This window comes from Toxoplasma gondii, chromosome VIII, assembly GCF_000006565.2.
Source record: "Toxoplasma gondii ME49 chromosome VIII, whole genome shotgun sequence".
Classification (NCBI taxonomy): Eukaryota; Apicomplexa; class Conoidasida; order Eucoccidiorida; family Sarcocystidae; genus Toxoplasma; species Toxoplasma gondii.
This window is the reverse complement of record NC_031476.1, coordinates 5,562,722-5,573,117: the sequence shown is the minus strand read 5'-3', so window position 1 is coordinate 5,573,117 and position 10,396 is coordinate 5,562,722. Positions and strand designations below refer to the sequence as shown.

General features: G+C 51.3%; 1 protein-coding gene across 1 annotated transcript; it reads right to left on the bottom strand.

Moving 5' to 3' along the window:
- Positions 1-264: 264 nt before the first annotated feature.
- TLN1 (rhoptry metalloprotease toxolysin TLN1) lies at positions 265-8,589 on the bottom strand (the record flags this gene model as incomplete). Its single annotated transcript, XM_018781561.1, has 12 exons — positions 265-673; positions 997-1,391; positions 1,573-3,159; positions 3,377-4,159; positions 4,439-5,013; positions 5,390-5,511; positions 5,723-5,802; positions 5,966-6,181; positions 6,417-6,591; positions 6,858-6,976; positions 7,295-7,755; positions 8,376-8,589. 12 exons carry the CDS (start codon positions 8,587-8,589, stop codon positions 463-465), a joined length of 4,938 nt encoding a protein of 1,645 aa, XP_018636597.1. The 3' UTR covers positions 265-462.
- Positions 8,590-10,396: the final 1,807 nt, after the last annotated feature.

Genomic DNA, 10,396 nt, shown 5'->3' with positions numbered 1-10,396 from the left:
TCAGCAGCGTTGTTCTGGCTTCGCACAACTGCACATTTCCAGAGCCCCTTGCTACACGGCCGGTACTTGCCTGAGCGACCCTCGTTAGACCTGTGCCATTTGGGCGCATGCATTCAAAATGTGTCTAGCAACAGAAATAACAGAAGTGAACTCACCGCCACAGAGGGCACTGCCGACTCCAAGAAAGCAGCGTTTCTCGAGCCTGAATGTGGAACTACTCTACCCTGCAGCTCATGGCTAAAAGAGGAAAGCGAACCGAAGCTTCATGCGGACTGTATTAAGACACGCTCACCTGACTGGGCACTGTCTTGCCCCTACATTCAACTCTCGAGGCTGACTGAATTCGCCAACTGCGCACGTTTGGCAGATGTCTCCCTGTTTGTTTATTCACACTTGAACTAACATAAGCATATGTGAACCGGATACAACAGACACAAAAGATAATATACAAAACAACTGGTCTTAATCAGATTCCATATCAGGGACAGTGATGTTCGACAGCAATTCAGGATCAATGTCCACCCACGGGTCGAGCTTGCTTTCGCCGGATGCACCGTTGGCTTGTGGAAGCATCTGCGGCTTTTCTCGCTGCGAGTAGACTTCCATGAGCAACCAGGGTGCGTTGAACATTGTCTTCTCCTTGAAACTCTGAATTTCCTCCGGAGTCACTCGCCTGAACGGTAGCACATGGCAGGGGGGTGAGCGGTCAGACTACGACCAAAAAGAAGGGTGGCAAACTTTGCATTTCTAGGAAGGAGTCAGGCGTGGAAAGATTTCACTACGAGAGGAGAGAAAACGTTGGATCGTTTGTATGTGGTGCATCTATGCTTCATTGGAGAGAAGCACGCTAACAGATCAATATATAATGCCTGCTGACATAAATTACGTTGCCTAGCTTGCCCCTTTAGGTTCTTCACCGGTGGCATGTGATGATGCAGATGGAAGATCACCTGAGATAGCCTACTAGTGGAGAGTCAGTCAGCTGTTTGTCCTTACTCGAGTTCAGCAACCATGCGTTCATTGATGTCAAAGAGCCTATCGCCTAGTACAACTTGACGCCGGTTCTTGCGGAATTCCTCGAAAATGTTCTTCGGTTTCTGCTTCCAGACGTCGATAGCCGCCTGCTTAAGAGTGGCAAACTCCTCCTGGGTTGGGATCTTGGAGCGTTCTGCGTTAATGAACTCCACAATGCGGTCGGCCACTTCAGCCGGGTCATAAGTCGAAGTGATGAAAAATCTATAATAAAATCTGTCTTCTAGACGACTGGAATGCATCGCTGTCAGATAACCAAGTTGCTGCTCAGTTCGAAGCTTGTTGAAGAATCGCTGAGACATCCATCGGCTGACCATGTACAATACTGCCCGGTCGTGGATGTTCGGAAGCGCACCAACCTGCACACAGCAAACACGAAACACGACGGCCATCTTTTTCACGGCAAACTTCCATGAATTTGGTTTGCTCTCCTCTAGATTGCCTACCCTGCACAGGAAGCAGAAGAGCGAAGACGCGGTAGTGTTGCCCCACTCAGCAGGGGCCACGCGCTGTCATTTATTGGTCTAACACTTGACGCACCTCAATTAAAAGATACGCCTGGTTCTTCTTGTCATTCGGGTTCAGATTCTTCCTTATTGAACGCAACTGAACCAGTTTCTCTTCCTCCTGTTTGCAGCCAGGACAGGAGTTCTTTCCACACTCTGTTTCAGTGCAAGGGGAGGGATGAGAGGCTGGTGCTGAACAACCCGGCCCTCTGCATGGGACCGGGCACTCGTCACCCGTGCATGGATGATCAGATTTGCTCGAAGAGGATCGTTGGCATTCGAGTGAATTGCAAGATGATCCGGTACACGCATCCCCTTTACAAGGACCTCCAGATGGCTTTACAGGCGTTTTCTGACATCCAGTGCCGCTGCATGCACCCTTTGCACAAGCACCGTTTGTACAATCACTATGCGGGGCTGAACCGGAGGCGGCATACTCGCCTTGGCGTTGCAGAAATGAGGGACCTTGTTCAATGTTTAGGCGCCGTGGCATTGGGGCAAGACGACGGAACACGAAGACAGTCGATGGCTTCCCCTCTGTGTCTGGCTGCGCCTGTCTAGTCAGTGCCCCCAGCTGCCTCCTTAATGCCATGCGCAGCATCATTTGTCTTCGACTATTCGAGCTCGGATGAAACCAGGTACTCGAGTACTGGAAGGGACTATAGGGCATTCGGTGGATGCTTGATCTTCTCAATACTAAGAGCCTCCTCACAGCTGCCGCCTCTCCAACTGGCCGTAGAGCCTGCGCAATACGTTCAGTGAGAGGTGTACGCTCTGTTGGAAGGAGAGCAGGGGATGATGTACGCTCTATTGGAGAGACGACAACGGACGGTGCCCGTCCCGCTGAAAGCACAATCGGTGAAGGTGTACTCCTTATTGGGAGATCATCAGGGTATGGTGTCCTGCTTGTTGGAAGATCATCAGCGGCTGGTGTACTCCTTGTTGGAAGATCATCAGGGTATGGTGTACTGCTTGTTGGAAGATCATCAGGGTATGGTGTACTGCTTGTTGGAAGATCATCAGGGTATGGTGTACCGCTTGTTGGAAGATCATCAGGGTATGGTGTACTGCTTGCTGGAAGATCATCAGCGGCTGGTGTACTCCTTGTTGGAAGATCATCAGGGTATGGTGTACTGCTTGTTGGAAGATCATCAGGGTATGGTGTACTGCTTGTTGGAAGATCATCAGGGTATGGTGTACTGCTTGTTGGAAGATCATCAGGGTATGGTGTACTGCTTGTTGGAAGATCATCAGGGTATGGTGTACTGCTTGTTGGAAGATCATCAGGGTATGGTGTGCGCCCTGTTGACAACTCCACAGAGTAAGGCGCGGGGCCTGTAGTAGACTCCATAGGGAAAGAGGCGCGGTCTGTTGATTCAGGCGTTTGACTCTCCGCAGACGACGGCATGGATAGTGTCTCGGTCGACGTAGGCATGTCAGATGAAGGAACGGAATCTTGTTTGGACGAGGATTGTGGGGCAACGGAACTTGCTCTCCTCAGGGAAGAAAACGACGAAATTGTGGGTTTGGCAATCGTGTTGGCCGCGACGATGTTTTTGAGTGGAAGTAGGGAAATTACGTCCCCTACGAGCTGTGTGGCTGACTCGGAGGTAATGTTACCCTACAAAGAGACAAGGCACATTCACGTCTGGAGGCAATTGGAATAACACGAGTCTTGCACACAGAAGAGGCTGCAAACCACGTAACCGGTTGGAGATACAGGGAACACAAACTGAAGAAAACCACTGTTTTCTGCAGGAGTGACCAACCTGACCTGACCCGTTCATGTGCCGGCAAAAGCTCTGCAGCGCGCATCCTCGAGAACATGAGATACGTACCTGGACAAGTCCCTCGACGGCAGCTTCATTCCAAAGCTTTACCCCCCAGTCTGCAACCTCTTCGAAGATTGCGTCCAGAGTCGGGTGATTCTTTTCCATTTCGAATAAGGCGGCATACATTTTGTGGACTGGAACATGTGGGTGCATGATCAGCTCCAAAACAGCGTCGTTCGCTTGCGCTAAAGGGGTGCGGTTGAGGGTTGCTACTCGCAAGTCTGTCCGCAGCTGATCAAAGGCCAGCCTGAAGAAACGCTTCTCCAGGAGGGGTTTTCCTCCACCAGCAACAACCGATGTAGCTTCTCTTTCTGCTCTTCCGCCGACGATCCGGATGCCCAATGAGGATACGGGAGTTCTCATCAGAGTTACATCCATCGAGGCCGGTTTCCGATGCATAGTTGTGATCTGGTCGTGTGTCAGGGTCCGACGCGCGGCTCGGCCGCCTCCAGGCAAGCGAACTGCGGTGGTGTATACACGGCTTGACTGGACCGAAGCGAGTACATTAGATGGAGCGGTGACGCGGGAGTGCATCAAATGTCTCACGCCGTGAGACATAGTGACTCCAAGTTCCATAGGTGAAGGGATTGGCTTTTCATCTGACGCACCCTCAGTTGCCGCGAGAGACTTTGCGAATGCGCGAAGCACATAATCGAGCTTGTCCGAAAAGCCTGCCGCAGAGAGTGTCAGCACTCTCTGTCGCTTTACGGTCGGAAGCGTGGTGGACCCGACGGCGACACCGCTACCCAGGCCAAGAGACATGCCTGCCCTGTGCGTATCGGCGAACCGCTGGGCGTAGAAAGCACAACAAACACAAAAGCAAAAACGCGACGATTCAAGAAACATCGCAATGCCGCACGACTCCACCACCGAAGTGAGACCACTGAGAGACCTGGAAACACAAAGGCGATAGAGGCGGCACGTACAGCGGCGACGGTTTTACCGGAGACAAGCAAGACCATGACAGAAAGCAAAATTCAACTGTGGTGGCCCTGTGGTGCGAGCGTGATTGCTAGCCGTCGCCACATGGGAAGCATATTAACAACGGCTAAGAGGTGCATCTCTCACCTCACGCAGAGCGAATCTAAGACTCTGCACGTACAGCGCAGTCAGGATGCGCTCGCGGACGCCGTCTTCATGACTTCCAGTATAATATATTTGAAGCTCGACGACAGCCTTTGGAGAGTGAAAAGTGGTGTCTTGCTTGTGAAAAACAGCACATTTGTTGGCGCAGATGTGGTCGCCGGCAAAGACAAGAGGCTCCGGGAAGGCACTCTTCTCAGCGCCTTGCCCGGAACCAGGCGGACGAGGAAGGATGGCGACATTATTTGGAAGGAATCGATTTGGAGCAGGAAGTGCCATGCCTTCCATTCGCATCATACTCTGCACCGTGTTAGCTGGGGCTGAGGTGATTTCCTTCCACTTCTTGAACGCGGAATCCATTATGGGTTCAACTCCATGCTTGATCTTGAACCAGTACTCCTCGCGATCCACATCTGCCGCAAGTTTCTTATCAAATATGAAAAGACGAACGTTATCGGGAACCAGGAACTTCTGCACATACTGCTGAATGATGTCCGGGTCGAAATGGTAGATAAGCCGATCTCCAGCAATCACTTCCTCAGGCGTGTAGTAGTTCAGCCCTAAACAAATCCATCAGGAGGCAAGCGAAGCGACTGACAGACGTGTGCCCGTTTGTGCAAGCGCTATTCTCGAGCGGTGCATTTGAATCGGGCACTTTCAAGTCAGCATATGTATACACAATGTTGAACCCTTCGCAAAAGTCGGTAGTGGCGTTCTTTCTTACGCTGGAGGATAGTTGCTTTTCTCAATTGAGAGCATGCCGTTGTGACGAGACTTCAAAACATGCAAATGAGGTAAAGGTGCATTCACTCGGTATCTGACATGATCAGTGAGCACTCTGTTTCCTTTGTACGATAAGTAGCAACTCGCCAAGTGCAACACGCGAGTTTATGCAGTATCGAGGACGCAGATATCGAAAACAAGTGTTTCCCTTACCTTCCACGGCTCTAACAGTTAATGCATACGGATCCGGCATGTCGGCAAACGCGAATCCAAGCTGGCGGATCTTGGCCATCTCCGTCACACGCCAGCGTTCAGGGCGAGAGACGCCGAGGTTTCTGGAGAAGGGGAAGAATCACATTTGCCAGCAAAAATGAGTTCGCGGACTGATTTAGATATCGACCCGGGCGTCGGACTTCCTCGAGTCGATCATTCGTGGCCCCGAAACGAGCACAGTAACTCTATACATGAGGCCACGTTCAGCAAATACATAAAAGCAAGCCTCGACGTTTAAGAACATCTTCTCCGCGGAGGAATGCTGATTCTTACCGAAGAAAGGTGAAAAGAGCGTGGCCTATTTTATAGACGCTCTCCTTGGATCGTCCTCCTTCTGTTAAGCGCACGTTGACCTGAGTTGGCAAGAAGAAGCAGGGACATTCTCGTGGAACTTGGCGAGCCCGATTCGGCAGCACACCGCTTTGGTGGTCTCTGCCAACTGAGACCTAAGCTGCACGAGAAATAGTGTGGAGCTGCGTGTACTTAACGCGCGCCACCACTCGACTGGCAGCTTACCTGTAAGACGGTGCAAAGCTCTGGCGACCAGTAATCCGTAACAAGAGACGTGATGAGACCCTCGCGTTTGAGTTTGCTTGACAGAGATGTTGGTCCTTCGTGTTCCAGCATTTCAGAAATGAACTGCAGAGGCTTGCTTCGCCAGTTCTTCGCTTGGGGTGGCAGATAAAAGACGAAAGTGGCATCGTGAAGGTCTGCTTCCGGAACTACGAGCGTCTGTACCGCAAAAGGAAAGACCTCGGAGGTCACAAGCAATGAGAGGCACATGCCTCAGCTTTGATCAACTGAGTAGCTTGCTGACACATGGATGAATCTTTGAGGTTCCATCCTATTTACCAAGATCTCGAATTGGAACAAAAATAGGAGTTCTCAACGAGAGGCTTCTTTTGCTTCGTATCGTTGGACGCCTGTCCCCCGGCCACAGAATGTCAATTCATCACCGCCGGCTTACTTCAGTACCGAGTTCATTCGGATCAAGAGGAATGAATGCTTCAGAACATTCTTCGAATACTGGAGGGGTGACACGACCATTGGGGACGTTGCCGAAGTGCTTGCGGACGTGACTTTCGAGGACATCAAGAGATTCTCGGCCCACCACAGCCAACGTCATGAGATTTGACGAGTACCTGAAAAGCATGCAAACAGCACCAGCGCCGATCAAAAAAGTGAAGAATACTCACGGGAATGCGTAGGTCTTTGCCAGCAGCAGGCGGACCATGTGTGCCATTGGCGCATAGCGGCTTGGGTGTCTGCCAAAGCGTGTCAAGTGCTCTGTCAGTGCCGCAGTGCAAGTTGCCAGACTCGTGCCATGGGGACTCGCACCTTCTGCCAGAATTAAGGGAAAATAGAGATGTTTCGAAAATACCGGAATGCGACGATACTGACACATTACCATTTGTTGTGGAACTCGCGCATGGCTTTGACCGGGTCGATGCCCTGCTGCTTCGTCCGCTCCATGAGGCTCTCGAGGTTTCCGACGGTGAAATTAGAGAACGGACCGCCTTTAGCTGTCTGAACGCGAACAAAATGGCAGAAACGCAGTGGGTGCGTTTGTGAAACTGGTTGCTTCCTTCAGTATCTCTAGAGGCACCACGGAGTCGACTCCCTATAGACGTGTTACATGTGTTAGGTACTCTTGCATCTGTATCCTTCTCTAATTCTGGCATCTCCCATGGAAGGTGTGGACACACAGTAGCGAATGGCGACTAGAAAACGCTGACACAGCACTTCCGTGGGTCTAGTACCTTCACAGTCTTTGTAGGCGCACATGCATTGACAAGAGCAGCTGGAAAATTCTGTCTTCAGACAAGAAGGAACGCTCGTGTTTACCTGCCGAATGAGATGGTGCTTCCTACGGCCGTCATCGGTGAGGTCAATGATGTACTCCGAATGAACGGCGTTGACTTCTTTGAGCAGGTTTTCGCTTTTCAGCAGCGGGGCAGAGAAGAGGTCAGCCAAGCGGTCGAGCCCAGGTTCCAGGAACCCGGGGCCAATGGAGAAGGAGAAGACCGTCGAAAACTTGCTCGTGAAGGCATTGGTATAGCCACCATGGTTGTGGACGAAATCGAAGAAGTCATGCGTACCGGGGAACCGCTTGGATCCCTGAAACAGCATGTGTTCTGTAAAATGGGCCAGGCCAGGTATCTTGGGCGGGTCCGACATGGAGCCCACACCCACACGCATCGATGCAGCTGCTTCATCGCATTCCGGATCTGAAACGAGGAGGGCTCGCAACTCGTTTGGCAGCTCGATGTAGCGGTAGTTTCTACTGTCGTTTCGTGGTTTCCGAACTGGAAACAGAAGTGACAGCAGAGACAGGATGACCCATGACAGTGAAACAGTGACTGCTCTTGGACTCCACATAGTTTCTCACCTTCCTTCACCCGGAGAGAGCGACGCCTACAGGGAAACGCACTCTTCGCAGCTATACGCGGATTTATCTTTCATAGCAAAGTGCCGTTCGGAGATACTCCAGAACTGCCCCATATGAATACAGGTTCTTCATCTTATTTGACTACTTGATTTGTTGCATTCTTGGCTAGCGGGCAAACAGTGGACTGTGTGGGCTGCTTGAATTCCACAAATTCTCTTCTGCATAATCTCAGGGGGAATTCTGTTCGTGTTCTTAATGGCTAGCACCAAGACGGCGCTGGCTTAGGAAAAACGGAGTTCTTTGTGCTCCAGCAAGTGGGCTGTTGAGGAAGAGTGGTCACATAGCGTGAGGCGTCAGACGAACAGACCTACATTCTTCCTAGACTTGACAGCAGACACCTGTTTCCACAGGGGTATCTCCAAAGGCCGACAGGGCCAAAAAGGGAACGATTTTTCGACTCTTTCATTGACCCCAGTTCGCAGAGAACAAGTAATCAAGAGAACAGATTCTTCAGGCTAGCCCAACTCAAGCACGTACTTTTATCTGTTTTCGTCGGGCGGGGGGAGGCATTCTGACCGCTGGTGGAGTCGACAAAGGAAGTTGCGCGACGTAGCCGGGCTAGTATAGGACGGCGGTCAAAAAGGACCCGACTGCCTGAAGAACAATCTATGAGGATCGCGACAGTCCAGACTACAAGGAGTAGAACAGCTCCTGTTAGACCAACCCGCGGGCGGGTCGTTCCCTGCTTCATTGTTTCAGACTTGCGGATGCAGCAGTACCTATTTTGAAATGAATACCCTCCTCCGGAGAACGGTCTACCACCGAACTTGCGACTCCTCAGAACAGCAGCAGTCACACAGAAAATGTGCAGGTTATAACATTAGTCGGGATACGTCAGCGAACTAGGCAGGAGCAGGCAGTCGATCTAGCAGGCACGGCTCTGGTGGGCGACAGCGTAACCACTGATTCATCTGGTGCCTGCTGTTCTTGGAGCACTTCGGAAAAAAGTTAGATGCTCGAAGGCTTTCAAGCAGACATCCGAGGCCGCCAACAGGCAATAAAACGACGGCGACCCAGTGTACTCGAGCTGAAGACCCCGACCCGCACTGGATGGACCAGATCGTCGCAGTGGAGTCCAGGCCACGTACAACGTAGTGAGCTTGACACTGGGAATATCCTGATGCAAAAGAACACCAAAGTAGAGAGAAATTATCGCAACGACTAACAGGGGAAAGAATTTGCTTGCTTGACTGCGCTCAAGGTTACCAATCGTTACACAGGGCAGCTGCCACCCTTTCGAGACGATAAAGACGAACGGTGCCGAGGTGAGGCACCAGAGAAAAATCAATTTGTCAGTTAACGATAAGCGAACCAAGAAAATTCATTTACACCTTGGTGCTGCTCTGCTTTTTCAACCGGGGTCAGTTGGACTTGACATTCACTGCAACGCCTTCAGAACTACCGACAGCGAGAAGACACGTCATGGGAGTAGTGGGGTCAGGTCTCCCCTGAACCAACTCCTCCCTCAAAGGCAGAGAAATCGCAACCGAAGAATAGACAACTATGGCAGGTCAAAATCATGTTAGCATTGAAATGCGAAGGAAAACCGCATTGCCAATGCTAGTAGAGGGCCCATGTCCCCAACTCCCGCGTGTTGCGTGAGCTAGCTACCTGTGATGTCCGCCGCGTGCAAGTCAACGAGACAAGCAGATGCCATTACCTCTTCCCATAACGAACTTGCTAGACAGTGCAGATGTGCCCATTCACATTTTTAAAAGACAGGCAAAGAGAAAAATGACCGTTAACTGTCCGACAAAGATGGAAACTGCCTGTGTCTGGCCTTCCTTCGGGTAGGTATACTGTCTGTCACGATAATCATGGAAGGAAAGCACGGCGGCCGCCATCTAGGAGCCCTGGGACCAGCTGACTCTTCGCTGTGTCTGTCACCGGTGAGACGGTTCACAAAAGCTGGAAAAAATTGTTCTGGTCAGTGGCCATTCATTTGCTTAGAAGGATTTTGGATTGTCGAATATATGTGCTAACGCATCAAGGGAAGCATCACGTTTCCTGACCAGACCAGACAGAGCGAAGTAATTCCGGCACCCTGACGGTGTGGCCGCCGGCCCACTGGGGGAAACGTACTTTCTTCAAGGTCCATATTTTCCAGTAAGCTATGTGACAGGGTTTATTGATTTTGGCAGAGCCTTTGATTCCAGTGTCACCTGCTTGGTCGATCACAGGTTTGCAGAAACCACAGACGTGATGCCAGACTCCCTATTTCTGCGTGAACGCTCGCCGGCATTTGGCATGCTGCTCTCGTCTGCTGCGAAGTGCAATGAACTCTGCGCAGCGCGTAGAGAATCACTTTACACTGGATACCGTTTAATGCCACAGCAAATCCACTGAAAGGAAGTCGTGACGGGGTCTCTAGAGTCCAGAGGTCTGCTCCGCTCGTAGAGACAAGGAGGAGCAACACCGGGCGCAGGCAGAAGGAATCACACTTCTGGTCACACGATACGCTTGCCAGGTCGTGAAGATTAAGAGCCGCTGTTCTACCT